The following is a 16,019-nucleotide window of genomic DNA, read 5'->3' on the forward strand; positions in this document are numbered from 1 at the left end:
TAAGCGGCCCAGGCCAGGTGCCTCAGCCACACTCAGAGAGAACGTCCCGCGAGTGAGCCCTTCCAGAGCGAGGCCAGGTTGCCGAGATGGGTGGGCTTCATATCCCTAGAGCGGGTTAGCCATGGGGCTGGGCGGGGTGGGGAGCAGCCCGAGGACAGGCACGGTGTCCCAGCCATACCCTGTGACACAGGCCATTGGGTTCCCAGGCTAGCCCTGCGCAGGGCCCAAGGACCATGCTGCCTCCATGGGAACGAGGGCTCCGGGCTCGACGCCAGAGCCTGGAACACGGTGGGCCCCAGTACTTAGGGTTCGCGGCTCCAGGTCTAGAACTGGGACAGCCCAGGGTGCAGACCCGGGGGTGGGGGGGGCGGGGCTTTGCCCCTGGCAGTCTCCCGGGCGATGGGGCGGGGCCTGGGGCGGGGCCTGGCCCTTGCCCGGAAGTGGGGGGTAGGAGGCCCGTGCTGTGGGTGGGGCGGTGGGAAGGGCTGCCCAGGGTCGCCTGGGGGAGGGGTGGGGGGCGGTGTGGAGCAGGGGCCCGCCAGGCCGGTGCGGGAGGGGGCCCCCCCCACCCCCCACCCCCCACCCCGCCGACCTCCCTGTCCTGCGATCCCGGCAGCAGCGCCCACCTTCTCTGCAGCTCTTTGATGCGCACCATGAGGTTGAGGTGGCCCTGGGAGTACTGCTCGATGACGTCCCGCACGTCGTAGGGCTTCCGCGCTTGCTGCAGGGCGGAAAGATGCGTCACCCCGGGCCCCGCGGGCAACTCGCAGGGAAGCCGCCCGCCTCCAGGGGCCCCTTGTGGGTTTAAGGAGGTTACCCCTGGGGCCCAACAGGGCAGTGCTGGCCCAGCACGCCCTCTCCAGTGGCTCGGCTGCTCCAGTCTTGGTCACTGGGGCTGGGTGATCCTGGGCCGGCGCTTGGCCTCTCTGGGCCTTAGCTTCCGGCTCACTCACCGCAGGGGCCTGCCTGCTTTCCCTTTCCTGGTTACCAGCCTCTGTTCTTGGGAAGAGCTGGTCCTGCTGATGGGCACACACAGCTCTGTGCAGCCACTGTCCCCCTGGCCCCAAGCTGAGCCTGGACACACTCGCGGACAGGTGCGCCCACTGTTCTCAGGGAGGTGGGGGGGCCGCTCTGCCCTCTTCCCAGATAGTCTCCGCGGCAGGTGGAGGTGGCCTCAGGTGACAGCCTCAGCCAGCCGTGCCTGCTCTCTGGCACAGGCCGCCTGCCGGGCTTCTGAGGCCGCCAGGGCAGAGGGGCTGTTTGCACAGCAAGCCTGGGGCCGCGCAGGGCAGGGCAGCTGACCCCAAGGCACCTGGGCTTGGTGCCAGCTCTGAGCCCGTAAATGCACGTGGGGCTCAGGTGAAATCACCAGAAACCACAACAGAGAGAATGAGGCTTCTTATGATGCCAGTGAAACCTCAAGCCGCATTTATGGCCCCGTTCCCAGGAGCCCGTGGGCTGAGGGTCTCCCCCAGGTAGCAGCAGGCCGGCTGGATGGGGGTTCGATGGCCCAGGAGGCCCTTCACCCACACAAGCCAGCCAGAGCCGCGTGGGGACGTAGAGCCCGCCTACCCAAGGGCCCAGGGTCCTCGTTAGCACTGAAGAGTCCACGTTAGCACTGAGTTTGGGGGTGCTGCCTCTTGCTGAGGAGGGCAAAGGCCCGGCCATCTTGGTGCAGCAGGCCGGCTGGGTCAGAGGCCAAGAAGGAGTGAGGTGCAGATACCCCACCCGATGTCAGGGCCGGCTCTCGAGCCTGGGGGCCCCTGGGGACATGTCCCCCTGCCCACCTGAGGCCTCCCCTCCTTGGGGTGCCCTCTCCCCCCGAGACTGGGGCTACCCTAGTCTGAGGGCGTGGCCACCCCTGCTTCCCCAGAAAGACGGGCCCCCCTGAGGGCACCTCCTTCAGATCCCCGGGTACCCTTCTGACACGCCCAGGGGCCCTGCACTCAACACGGGCACCCTGGCATTATGCTTGCCAGGTCCATGGAGGTCCAAGGAGAGGTCCAAGGCAGAGGCCTCCCCCTCCCAGGGGCCCAGGGGGTTCCTGCGCCCCACACAATCTACCGGGGGGGCCCTCCCAGGCAACATACAGTCTTTCTCCGGGCCTCGAGTCAGGACCCTGAGATTGGCGGGGCTGGGATTGCCCTGATCTTCCCCAAACCATAGCTGTGCCCCCAACAGAAGGACCTGCAACCGTGCGGGGCCCCAGAACCACCCGTGTCACCTTGTGGGCCGCATGCCAGGCCTGTCCCGACATCACAGGGTCGGGCACGGGCTGGGACTCCAGGCCGTCCACACTGAGCTGAGTGACGGTCGTCAAAACAACACTTGGGTACGGGCTAGTGCTAATGTCCCCAGATCTTGGTTTTTCCTTCTGTGCGATGGGGGATGCCGATCCCTGACCGTCCCTTCTGCAAGATGGGAATGGGAATGCCTGCTCGTCCCTTCTGTAAGAGTCTGAGCTCTTCCTTGGTGCACGCTGAAGGCGGCCCTGAGTCATGACAGCCTGCTGTGGGCCAAAGCGCTTTGGGAGGCATGTGGCACCTACAGGCGTGCCGTGAGGTCTGGGGCAGGCTGGGGCACTGGCTGGCTTCAGAGTTCAAGGTGGTGCAGGCCTGGCCTGGGGTGGGGCACATCCCTGTGCCGGGCTCCCAGACAGGATGGAGGTCGTGGAGGGTGGCGTGTAGGGAGGCCTGGGCACCTGAGCGTGTTGGGACTTTGGTGGGCACAAATGCGCCTTTGGGCAGGCACGGGAGTTCGGGAGCGTGTACGGCCCGCAGAGGAGGGGGCGGCTCTCTGGGCGTGGCTCGGGGTAAGGCTGCTGGGCACGGCCCCGCCCACCTCACCTTGGTCAGAGCATAGACCACAGAAGGGTCAGTGACGCCGGCTGAGACCCAGGGCCCGTGGCCCAGTGGGGCCCCAGGCCCTCTGAGACTTCTCAGTACGGATGAGCCCCCCAGGGTCTGGTCCGCACTCCTGGAGGCCTCTGTCAAAGGGGCTGCCTGGGGCCCAGCTGCAGAAACCATCTCAGCTTTCTCTCCAGAGCTAGTTTCCTCCGGCCGCAGCAGCCGGAGCCTGAGATGAGCTGAGATAATGCAGGGCCGACCAGACTGACCGACGGTGGACACGGGAGTTCAAGGCAAACTCGGAGGCCTACGAGGCTCTGGCTCCTCTGGCCAGACACAGGGGCGGCCCGCCGGGCACTTATCGGCCAGCCAGCGAGGCAGGCGGGGGGCCACCCGCCACGTCTGCGGCCCCTGAGGCTGGGGGCGGGGCGGGGTGCGGGTGCAGGCAGACAGACAGACAGGCTGTTGTAGGGGGAAGGGAAGGCATCCCTGACAGCTGGGCCTGGGCCGGAGCCCTGCAGAGCTCCTCCCTGCCAGGGGCTCCCCCCTCCCCCCCACCGCTACCTTGTGGGTCCCTTCCCCCCGTCCCTGTCCCTCCCTGGCAACAAGGGCCAGCTGGTGAGGCTGAGGCCGCCCCTGTCCCCGCCTTGCCTGAGAGCCCGTGTACCCCGCAAGAACAAATCGCGAGGCTCTCAGAGCCTCTCCATTCAAAGGGCCCCACCTGCTTTACTCGAGGCCCCCAAGGGTCCTGTGCACAGGGGTGCGTCAGAGAGCAGGGAAGGTGGGGCTGCCCGGCCTGCTTCTGGGGGCCTCCCAGGCCACTTGCAGGGCCCTGGCCCGTGTTGTGCGGCAGGCAAGGGGAACCCCAGCCTGGAAGGAAGTACAGGGCCCCTACTGCCCCTACTGATGCGAGCAGGTAGTTTTCTTGCCTGCATTTCAGGGACAGGGTGCTCCCCGAGTCAGCTCCAGCCCCTGAACCCCGTCTGCCAGGGACAAACTTTGTCCTGAGCGGGAAGCTGCCCGCGTTACCCCCGACCGGGGCCTGCCAGAAACCCCGAGTTTCTGCCTGCCGTGCTGGGTGTGCTTAAATCCTGGCAACAGCACCCCCCCCCCTCCGGAAGCCCGCTGTCCACCCTGGCACAGCCGACCCCCACCACTGTTCCTGCTGTGCTCAGGCGGTAGGCCTGGCCCTGGAGCCTCAGAGGCCTGGCTTCTCGGGCTGGGGGCCATCCCCATCCTGGAAGATGCCCCACGGAGCCCTCTGCTCCACCAGGCTGATGTCTGGTGTTCCCGGGGTCCCCTTGGTCCTGCCCAGACCGGACCCCTGGAGGGGGTTCCCGCAGCTGCAGGCCGCTCGTTAGTGGGGGGCGGGAGGCTCGCCGAGGGGCGCTCCTGGGGCTCGGATCAGTGGTGGTCGTCTCTGGGGAAGATGCTCCCCAAAAGCCGGCCACGTGTGACGGCCGTGTGCGGGACGTGAGGACGCCGTCTCACGCCAATCTCTTGGGCTCTTGGTTCCCGTTACAGATGGGGAAGAACCGCCGTGGACCTGCCTCCAGAAACCCCCACCGAGTTGGGCTCCGTGGCCCAGGTGGGTGTGGGCTCTGCCAAAGGGGCCGCTTGGAATCTGCAGCTGGGAGCAGGACACAGGGGCACGGGTTCTCGCCCCAGCCCTGCGGGGTCTGTGCTGGGGGAAGTGAGCAGGTCAGCCCCCGCCCTTCCCTGTTGGGGCTCTGGACGCTGCCACTGCTCTGGGTGGCCCCCAACCCCCATTCCAGCGGGCAGTCACTTTTTAAAGGCGCTGGTGGCCAAGCCTTCTGGAAAGAGAATGAGCAGCCCTGCGGGTCCCTGTTTCTGAAGTCTACATGCTCTTAGAGTGAGGGCTGAGCCCGGGACCTCCTCAGACCAAGGACTGTCCCCACAGCAGGAGGAAGGAGCTGTGCCTGCTACCAGCTGGCTTTCTTCTGGGGGCCCCAGAAGACCCAGCCCTGGACGGACAGCTGATGGGGGACGGGAGCCCTTGGGCTCCAGCCCCACCAGCTGAGGAGCCCCCCACCTCTCCCTGTAAAGGTGGGCCACCCCCCTGGGGCAGGCAGGGCCGGGCTTCCCTTCCGTTCTCCTGACTCACGTGGGGGGTGGTGGAGAACAGGGCCAGGAGCACTGACTGCATGGGATGTGGCTCCAGGGTCTAGGGGACCCCACTTCCTGCCCAGGTGACGTGGGGCGGGCTTGGCACACTGTATGTCATTGCCATCATCAGTCAGTCACCTAGGGGAGGGCTGGTGAGCCCCTGAGGCTCTGTGTGCATCCGGCTCCAGGCTGGACCCTAGGGTAGTGTCCTCCCAGGGGCCCGCTGTCTTAGGGGTGGAGAATGACATTGTTTCAGGGTATCTGATGGGTGAAGGGTCAGGTCTAGGCTGTGGTAGGGTATGGAGGCCTCGTAGTCTTGGCCGAGGGTGGACGAGCGGCTTCCGGGGCTGGCCAAGGGCAGGAGGGCTGAGCGTAGGACTCACCTGGAATTTCTTCTTGGCCACAAAGTACTGCATACGCCGGATGACCTTGATGGTGGCCCGATGGTGCTCCCGCAGCCTGTGGCAGAAAATGGAGAAGAGGCATGAGTGGCCCCCCTGGGACGGTCATCCTGCGCCCGGCACTCTCAGCGTCTCGGCGTCTTCCCAAGTGCCTCCTGCGTGCAGGCTGGGCCCTTCCAGAAACGCGGAGGATGTTCACCCCACGGGATGGAGGTCTTCGAGACTCCATCCTGGCAGGGGAAGAGGGCAGGCCAGAGGCAAGAAGCTTTTAGCCAGCAGGGTGAGCCCAGGGGGACCCTTGCCTCGTCTGTTGCTTGGAAACGGTGCGGAGTCAGAGCCCTGGGTTCATACGGGCTGTGCCCCTAACTCACAGCAGAACCACAGAAGCTTCTTTCCACCCTTGGGCCTTCAGGCTCCTCACCAGTATAACGGGGAAGGTGTAGAGCGGGTGCCTGAAGCCCCTCTGCGCTGGAACGTTCCCTGTTGCCACACATGGGCACGTGCTCGGAAAACGTAAGGGCTACAGGAGGAACAAGCCAGAGGCAGTCACTGCCTGAGCCACTGTGTCAGGAGATTGCATTGTCTCCCCTGTCAAGTCCCTTCTAGAAACAAAGGTCCTTCCAGAAACACGGCTGATGGTGTGCACAGAAAGACGTCTAGAAGGAAATACACCTGCACGGAAGCCATGCGGCTTCGGCCACGCAGCCCGCGTGTGACCTGACCTCTGCCAAGAACCCCCGCGAGATGAAGGAACAAACCAGCACAGTGGTGTGACGGCTGTGGGGCGACACAGCGATGTGAAGGGTTGAGATTCCGGAAAAGAGACCGACCACACGGGCCGTGCGTGTGGCCGCACGTCTCCTCCTTTGAGCACTGATGCATTTGTCGTGTAGCACACAGAGTCAGGCTCGTTGGGCTGGGGAGACAGACAGGGGAGTCCAGGGCCACAAAGACACCCAGGACTTGGGGGGACGGGAGCCCCTGAGCTGTGAGCCCCCTTTCACAGGATGTCCCCTTGAAGCATTTGTGGATTAAGCTGCACAGGCGTGGGGTAAGATTCTAGGAGGGTAAAAAGCTAAGCAGACAACTTGCAGACTTATGTCACTGTGGAGAGGAGCACTGGGGTTCAGGGTCTACCCAGGAGATGGGACCCTGGGACTCCCCAAGCTTTCAGTCGAGACACCTATGGCCTCAAATCGTTTCAGTCTCCACCCGGAGCAAAGCGCCCTGCCCTGTGCCCTTTCCACACTGGAGGAAGACCAGATCATCTGCGGGGAGATAGCAGAGAGCCTGTATGTGGTTTTTTACGCTCAAAAGACCGACAACCAAGGGAGAAAACAGACCACAGAAACAGATCTAAGGATGTGGTGCAGGCGATGTGCTGCGTACTCGTAGCTGCTCCATCAAGAGACGGCTCTGCTCTTCCCACTCTGCGAGTTTGGGGGAACCTGACGCCTGTTCCGACAAAAAGAATGCTGGGAAGCCAGCATTCCTGGAACGCGGCCGCATGAACCCGTCTGAGCCGGCTGGCCGGGGCAGCCGCACGGAGGAGAGCGGGGACCCCCAGTCAAGAGCCAGCATCAAGCGACACACACACACGAGCGAGGCCGCCCCTGACCATCCAGCCGTGGCTAAGCCGCCAGATGGCCGCACCCGCACGAACACGCACACGAAGCCAGTGGAACGACCACCCAGCCGAGCTGACTCCAAATTGCTGAGCCACAGAATCGTGAGCAAGAAAACGGGTTGTGGTCTTTTTAAATTTTTTATTTTTATTTATCTTATTTTCTATTTTGAGAGAAAGAGAGAGAGAGCGAGCGAGCATGTGCACGCATAAGCGGGGTCGGGGGGTGGAGGGAGAGGGAGAGAGAGAACCCCAAGCAGGCTCCACACGCAGTGCGGAGCCCCACGCGGGGCTGGACCCCACGACCCTGGGATCATGACCCGAGCCGAAATCAAGAGTCAGACGCTCTACCCAGTGAGCCACGCAGGTGCCCCGAGACCCTCAAACACACGGTGCTGGTTTGGGGACCGGGCATCGGACAAAGGCAGGAAACAAGGGCGGATGCCGTCACTCATCACATGAGACTCTGACATGTCCTGTAGGGGTGAGTGAAACTTGTGCTGGGACTTACGGCCTGATGACAGCCTGTTGTGGACTGAAGACGGGTCAAGATCTTCTGTAGTTCTCCCAAGCAAGAGGTGAGGTCCCCCGTGGTGGGAGAGGGCCGTGAGTCTGAGCCGTGATCTGGAGACCTCACAGCTCCCACCGACATCCCATTGGAATGCTGCTGCCCCACGGATGTGTCTGAGCGAGGCTGCTGCCGGGCTGCCGGCCGGGCAGCTCCAGACACGTGTGGCTGGAGGAGACCACCCAGTCCTGCCCAGCCGAGCCCAAGGGAGACCACCGGACGAGCAGCCCAAATGCTGACCCACGGACGCCTGAGCAAACAGACAGCTATGGTTTGCTTCAGAGCTTTTAGATGAGGACTTTAACCATGGCAGGGGCACCTGGGTGGCTCAGTTGGTTAGATGTCTGACGCTTGATCTCAGCACTGGTGGGATCGAACCCCGAGTCAGGCTCTGCGCTGACAGGAAGGAGCCTGCGTGGGATTCTCTCTCTCTCTGCCCCTCCACTGCTTGTGCACACATGCACGCACTCTGCCTCTCTCTCAAAATAAATAAATAAGCTTAAAAAAAATAAAGATCATGGGTTCAAGGAGATAGAAGGAGAATTTCACCAGAGAGATGAAATCTGTGGTGAAAATAATAAAATGGAAATTCTAGAACAGAAAGGACAAGGATGGAAGGTAAGAAGGCAGCAGATGAATCTGATGGCAGAGTGGGCACGCGAGAACTGGAAGGGCACAGGCAGGTGGGAGCACGGAGACACAGCAGAATTAAACACACACAAAAAGGTAAGATGAGGGACATCTGGTTAAAAGTTCGTGTACGTGTGGAATCCCAGAAGGAGAGGGGACAAGTGGAGACTCGGTGGCTGAGAATTTTCCAGAAACGATGGAACACATCAGGCCACAGATTCAAATAGCTCTTTAGATCCTTGGGCTTATGAGAGTAATGCTGCTGAGCAACAGGGAAGGTCACAGGAGCAGTGGAGGAGGGGATGGCCCATTATCCTGATGACTGGATGAAAGTCGGGTGACATCTTTAAAGTGCACAGGGAAGCATTCGAGACCCATCAAATATACCCTGAAATATGAAGATGAAAGTTGGGGCTCCTGAGCGTTAAGCGTCCAACTTTAGCTCAGGTCATGATCTCGCAGCTCATGAGTTCGAGCCCCGTGTCGGGCTCTGTGCTGACAGCTCGGAGCCTGGAGCCTGCTTCGGATCCTGTGTCTCCCTCTCTCTCTGCCCCTCCCCCTCTCACGCTCTGTCTCTCTGTCTCTCTCAGAAGTAAATAAACATTTTAAAAAATTAAAAAAATATGAAGACAAAAGTAAAGTAAGCAAATCCTATAGGATTCTACTCAGATGAGGTCCCTAGAGGAGTCAGATTCATAGAGACAGACAGCAGGACGGTGGGATCCAGGGGCTGGGGGAGACGGATGACAGTTGGTGTTTAATGGGGACAGAGTTTCCGTTTCACAACATGAAAAAGTCCTGGAGATGGATGGTGAGGACAACTGCATGACACGTGAATGTGCTCAATGCCCCTGAGCTGTACACAAAAATGGTTAAGATGCTACATTTTATGTTATGTATATTTTACTACCAAAAAGAAAAAGAAAAAAAGGAAGAAAGAAAGAAAGAAAGAAAGAAAGAAAGAAAGAAGAAAGGGAGAAGGAAGGAAGGAAGGAAGGAAGGAAGGAAGGAAGAAGAAAGAAGGAAGGAAGAAGGAAGGAAGGAAGGAAGGAAGGAAGAAGAAAGGGAGGAGAGAAGGAAGGAAGGAAGGAAGGAAGGAAGGAAGGAGAAAGAAAGGAAGAAAGGAAGGAAGGAAGGAAGGAAGGAAGGAAGGAAGGAAGAGGGAAGGAAGGAAGGAAGGAAGGAAGGAAGGAAGGAAGGAAGAAGGAAGGAAGGAAGGAAGGAAGGAAGGAAGAAGGAAGGAAGGAAGGAAGGAAGGAAACAAAACCAAAACCAAGAGAATTCACTGCTAGGAGACCCGCATTGGAAGAATGACTCAGGGGACTCCCCAGGCAGAGCAAAATGATCCCAGAAGGAAGCATGGGAATACAGGAAGGAATCAAGGACACATAAAAAGGCAGATATGAGAAAGTTTAAATTTGTATTGACTTAAATAGTGAGGTTTCATGAGGTTTAAACATCCCTAGAAACCAAGAGGGATATTTTATAATTGAAGAAAAAAAAAAGGTCAGTTTGGTAGAAAGATATCAATCCTAAATCTGCATGCAGTTAAAAATGGGATACACACATGTATCTGTATAGCATAGCTGAAATGCGTGATAAAAATAGCATAAAAGGCAGAGGGTATTGATGGAGTCACACAGCTGTGAGCACCTTGTGCTGTCAGGGAAGTGGCAAAAGTGCTAATTTGAGGTCAACCCTGGTGAGTCAAGATGTCGACCACTGATGGAATAATACAAATGTGTAAATGCAACAAGCTAACAGAGAATACTAATTAAATAGTATCAATATTTGATTAACCCAGAAGCAGGAAAGGAGATAAGAAAGAAGTGAGGGGACAAAGGGGGGATGAGTGGAAGGCAGCAGAGTGCGTGCACTGCAACAGGACAAAGCATTCCAATTAAAGGACCAACACTGGCAGACGGGGCTAAAAATATAAAGATGTAGAAAGCGTGAGGGCAAAAGGACAGAAAAAGAGATGTCGTGGTGTAGCCAAAAGGGAGCCGGTATAGGTAAGCTCTATCACACAAAGTAAACTTTAAATATAACCAGAGATAAAGAGGGATATTTCATAATTTAAAAAGTCATCACTCTGGTAAGAAGATATCAATTCTAAATCTGTATGCACCTAAAAACATAATCTTAAAATACATAAAGCAAAAATGGCAGAACTAAAAGGTAAAAGAGAACATGCACCATCGTGGGGGGAGATTTGAATACACCTCTGTCGGCAACTGATAAAAAGCAGTCAAACCATAGACAGAGAGATGAATTTAGACAACATGAGTGGCAACCTGACCTAGTCAATATTTACAGAGCGCTGCTCTCAATGGCTGAACAGCACATAAGCTTTCCAAGTGCACACGGAACACTTACCCAAACAGACTATATACAGGGCTCTAAAAGCAAGTTCTAACAAATTTCAAAAAAAAAAATTCAATCACACAGGTATGTTCTCTGACCACAGTGAAATTAAGTTAAAATCAATAAGGAAAAGATAACCAGAAATTCTGAAGTGTCTTAGAAATTAAATGATACAAGTTCAAATAAAAGAATCTACTAAGAATCAGAAAGTATTTTGAACTGAATAATGATAAAAATGCCACATATCACAGCTAAATGAATGGCTGAGGTACCATGAATAAGTCCTTAGAGAAAAACTGATGACCTTTAATGTATATATTAGAGAAGAGGGAGGCTGACCTCTGTTTTAAGAAGTTTAAAAAAAAATTAAACCCAAAGAAAGTTGATAGAAAGAGAGAATACAGAGTATAACTCAATGAAATAAAAAATGAACCTTACGTTAAAAACATCAGCAAAGCCAAATTTTGATTCCCTGAAGAAACTAATGACATTGACAAACTTTTGGCAAGAGTGACCGGGGAACCTGGGACTGCAAATCACCAACGGATCAAAAATTGAACATCTTTATAGACCTCGAGGATCAAAAACTCTACTCAGAGGATATTATGTACAAACATAATTTTGATAGCCTAGTTAAAATATATCAATTCCTTAAACATAATATATAAAAACAGACACAAGACGTAAAAACTTCAAAGTTCCTAGTATGAATTACATAAGTTACATTTGGAACTTTAATCATCTTTGGGGCGCCTGGGTGGCGCAGTCGGTTGAGCGTCCGACTTCAGCCAGGTCACGATCTCGCGGTCCGTGAGTTCGAGCCCCGCGTCAGGCTCTGGGCTGATGGCTCGGAGTCTGGAGCCTGTTTCCGATTCTGTGTCTCCCCCTCTCTCTGCCCCTCCCCTGTTCATGCTCTGTTTCTCTCTGTCCCAAAAATAAATAAACGTTAAAAAAAATTTAATCATCTTTGCACAAAATAAACAAACAAGGGACACCTGGGTGGCTCCGTCGGTGAAGCATCCGACTTGGGCTCAGGTCATGATCTCACGGTTCGTGAGTTTGGGCCCCACGTCAGGCTCTGTGCTGACAGCTCGGAGCCTGGAGTCTGCTTCAGATTCTGTGTCTCCCTCTCTCTGTCCCTCCCCTGCTTGCACTCTGTCTGTCTGTCTCTCTCTCTCAAAAATAAACATTAAAAATTTAAAAAAATAAACAAAACTTTAAATCTAGGTGATTTTATTAGTAGATTCTTCTAAACATTTAAGGAAGAAATAACACCAGTGTTACACAAATCTTTTGGAGGATTCTTACGAAGCAGAAGGCAGATCACAGGCCAATCTTTCCTAACTGTAGGTGCAAATGTCCTGCCCATAATAGCAAGAATCTGAACCCAACGCTGTCTATAAAGACATACGCCAGATGAGGTCTGATCCACTTATCCAAGGTTGCATTAGCATCCCAAAACCAACCCACAGAATAAGCCACAGAATGAGTAAGAATAAATTATATTTATTTTACAATCACAGAATAAAATCAACCATCAACAGCATAAGCGTAAGAAAAGACATGTGATCAATTCAAAAGAGCAGAGAAACATTTGATGAAACTCAAGACCCACTCACAGTCAGAAACGCGACCGAGAAGCAACCAGAAAGCACATCCATGCGGGAAACCAGACAAGACCCGGTAGAGTGAACATCATACTCCACGGTGAGACATTAGACACCTTCCTTCTGAGACAGCGAGCCAGGCAGGGTCGTCCGCTCTCACCATTTCTACTCGACATCATCCTGAAAGCCTCGGCCAGCGTGTCAAGGGAAGAAAAAGGAAACAAAACACAGAAGAACAGGACGGGGAAAAAAAGTAAAACCATCATTACTTGCAAATGATGTAATCATAGATGTTTAAAAAAAAAAAGCTCCAGAATCTTCAGACAGACCATTCTATTGCCCAATGAATTTAGCAAGAGCACTGGTTTTAAAGACAACATGCAAAAACCAAGGGCATTTCTATATGCTAGTGGCAATCAGAAAAAAAATAAAGAGGTTCCAATTACAGCGGGATCTAAACCATAAAATGCCTCAGAATAAATCTATCGGAGACGAGCGAGGTCTCTACACAGAAACATTAGCGAAAAACAGGAAAGAAGCCATGAATTAATTCAGGATACAAGGTTTACGAGCTGGAAGATACCGTATCTGTAAGGTGCTAATTTTGAGGTACGGATTCGATGTGACTCCAATCAGTCTCTGAATGCTTTTATTTGTTAATATTTTGGGGGGAAATTTCAAGCAGATTCTAAAATATTTACAGAGACGCAAGGAGCCCCAAGCAGGCAAAACAGTTTTGAAGAACAACGGGTTCGGCAGATTCACACGACGGAGCTCAAGCCTCACCGCCAAGCGTCAGGGAGGAACGGAGGGTATCGGTGGAGGCAGTCTTAGGTCGCACTGTTAGTCAGGTGGGATTAGATTCGATCGACGACTATCTCAGCGGAACAGCCCGGAGCATACAGAGGTACAAACACATCCATGCGATCACTTGGCTTGGAACCAAGGCACGGTTTCAGTCCAGCGGGGAAAGAATGTTCTTTTCGATAAACGGTCCTGGGACAAAGCGGGTATCCATATGGAAAAGCACGAGTCATGCTTCCTGCTACACAGCGATAAAAGTAATTCTGGCGAGGCTGGACACCTGAACGGGACGGCGAAGACCATCCCGGAGAACACGACAGCAGGATGTGGCTGCGGGACCTCGGGAACGGCCGAGATCTAACCCAACACAAAAGCACGGACAGTAAAAGGCAAATATTTGACCACTCGGGCTTCCTTAAGGTCAGGAGCTTCTCTATACGGAAAGACATCATCGAGAGAATGAACAGACCGTCTAAGGCTGGTGGAGGACTTGTATCCAGAAAGTATCAAGAATGCCTACAGGTCGGTGAGGAAAAGACCGCATGATTTAAAAAAAAAAAAAAACAGACCAAAGGTTGGAACGGGTGCTTCCCCGACGCGGGCGTCCACCTGCCGACGTGCCCACGAACCGCGCTCGACGCCACGACTGGTCGGGGGAACGCTGATCGACCCCCCAGTGAGGTGTCTCGTGCACTCGCTAAAATGGCCGGAACGAGGAAGACGGACGACGTCAGGCGTCAGCGACGACGTGGCGCGACAGGCCCGCGGGTGCTCCCACCCGGGGACAGTGGCGCACACGTCCCCCGAAAGGCACCATCGGAACCGAAGGCGGCTTCACTCGGCGTCCGTGAAGCTCCGAGTGACAAACGTCGACCTGCAGCAGCACAGGTAGCCAGAGGGTGTCGTGCGCCTCCAGGGACACCAAAGAACGCGCTGCTGACAGCACGGGGCGCGGTGCGAGGCGGCCACGCGCGGAAGAGGCGAGCGGCGCACGCGGCCGCGGGACAAATCTCAGAAACATCATGTTCCCAGAAGGGAGCCGGCCACACAGAGTGTGTGTGTGTGTGTGTGTGTGTGTGTGTGTGTGTGTGTGTGTGTCCGTCCATGCAGGCTCGGGGACAGGCAAGGCTGGCCGCCGTGAGGGACGTCGGAGCACCTGTGAGCTCTGGGAGGGGGCGGGGCTCCCCGGGACGGGGAGGGAGGGGGCTCCCGGTGGGACAGAAACGTCCCACGTCTTGATCCGGCTGTTTCCGGGTAGTGTCTACGTTTGTAAAACTAAGCTGACCTGTTCATTTCAGATCTGCGTGCTTTATTTATTACAAAGCGTCTGTATTATATATTATTATATTATACTAAGCTTTATAATAAATACATCACACCACGTTTTTTTTTTAAAGGCTTTCAAGAGGGGCAGCTTTCCGGGAGCCTGAGTGGCTCAGTCGGTTACCCCGCAGACTCCTGATTTCAGCCCGGGTCACGGTCTTGCGGTTCGTGGGATCGAGCCCCGTGCCGGGCTCTGCGCTGACAGTGCACAGAGACTGCTTCTGATTCTCTCTCTCCATTCCCTGCTCATGCTCACTCTCTCTCAAAATAAATGAGTAAACTCAGAAAAACAATTACAGAACAAAAATAAAGTTCTCGGGGAGAACCAGATTCCGCTTGGCTCAGGGTCGCTGCCGGAAGAGGGCGGTCAGGTCAGCCCGCCCACACCCGAGCCTCCCTGAGCACGTCCTCTCGTGTGAGCACCTGCGGCCCCCGCATGCAGCTCGCAGACCTGAGCCCACCTGCTCACCCGTGCGCGCCGTGCTCACGCCTGTGCGTGACAGCCATGGCCATTCTCTGCCCGACGCTCGTCCGTTCCTGGCCCCCCGCCAGACACGCAGAGCCCCGCCCTGGCCACCTGGGGTGGGTGCACGCCTGGTGACGGCCAAGGGCACATGTGGCCGGGGAAGGACCCGCCACGGGCGCCAGCTGGGAAAGGAGCCCTGCAGTCGTGCGCCCTCGGCAGAGAGAAGGCGTCACCGCACGGGCAGGAGAGGACGCCCGGCTGAGGGCTCGGCCCAGGCTCTCAGCTCCGCCCTGGCTGTCAGGCTGGCCAGCCCCCAGCCAGGCCCGCAGGTGGCTCCAGTTCCAAAATGGGGGACCTCGGGGCAACAGAAGGCCTCACTGCTCCAGGGAGGCTGGGGCGATGCAGGGATGAGGGTGAGGAATCTCCCTGGAGGCACGGGAGAAGGCTGGCCATTTCCTAGGGCAGTTCAGGTGCAGGCCCTGTGGAGACTGAGGGCGGCTCAGATGCACGCGGGGACTCTGTTCCTCCCTCTCTCCTCCTGGAGTGTCTTCCAGCCCCTACAGGGTGCAGGGCCCACGCTCAGCCCCGAACCGAATGAATGGCCAGGTTGGAAGGCCTCAGGGAGCTGAGCTGCCCAGCCAGCAGGTGGAGGGACCAGCGGACCAGGCCAGCGGGCAGTGTCTCCTCCCCCGTGGTGCTGATGAGAGAGTAGGGAGAGGACAGGCGTGGGGCCACTCCGGGGGACCTTCGGGATCCGAGGGGACCCCAGCCTCACCTGGGCATGTGGGCAGACAGGTGGAGCGTGAGCGAGGTACTCCCAGCCGCCAGCTCCCCACCCCACCCCCCGCCCCCCGCCCAGGGCAAGACAGCTGCCCTGACGGGGCTGCAATAGGACACTGGGGTGGCATAGGCTTGGGTGCGGGGCCAGCCGGGGCTGAACCCAGACACGGACGCCCCAGCCTCCCCGGCTTCCGGCCCAAGCCACCGAGGGAGCTCTCCATGACAGAGCGGGAGAACCCAGAGGCAGCGGGACAGGGAGGGGCGGACGCAGGGGCCGGGGTCCAGAGCACACCCCGCGCAGGAGGGGGACGCCGCACACGAACTCACATGCGCACTGACACGCGCACACATTCCCCATCGGGGGACCGGAGGCAGAGCTGGGAGCAGACCAGGGAGGCCCCAAGACGCAGAGATCGCTCTTCTAGGGTGGGATCTCAGCCCCTCAGCCAGGCCAGAGACACGGGAGGGGACGCCACCCC

The 16,019-nt window shown here is 56.7% G+C and overlaps 1 protein-coding gene across 3 annotated transcripts in view; it reads right to left on the minus strand.

Annotated features, from left to right (window-relative positions):
* Positions 1-16,019, minus strand: part of KCNQ1 (potassium voltage-gated channel subfamily Q member 1) — a 320,612-nt gene that overhangs the window by 75,937 nt on the left and 228,656 nt on the right. For all 3 annotated transcript variants that reach the window (XM_043582001.1, XM_043582003.1, XM_043582004.1), the window contains 2 exons: positions 5,357-5,432; positions 627-721 (listed from right to left, as the gene is read on the minus strand). In XM_043582001.1, coding sequence (XP_043437936.1) covers positions 627-721; positions 5,357-5,432 — 171 coding nt within the window. The remainder of the gene's footprint in view (positions 1-626; positions 722-5,356; positions 5,433-16,019) is intronic.

Source organism: Prionailurus bengalensis, chromosome D1 (assembly GCF_016509475.1).
Source record: "Prionailurus bengalensis isolate Pbe53 chromosome D1, Fcat_Pben_1.1_paternal_pri, whole genome shotgun sequence".
NCBI classification, from domain to species: domain Eukaryota; kingdom Metazoa; phylum Chordata; class Mammalia; order Carnivora; family Felidae; genus Prionailurus; species Prionailurus bengalensis.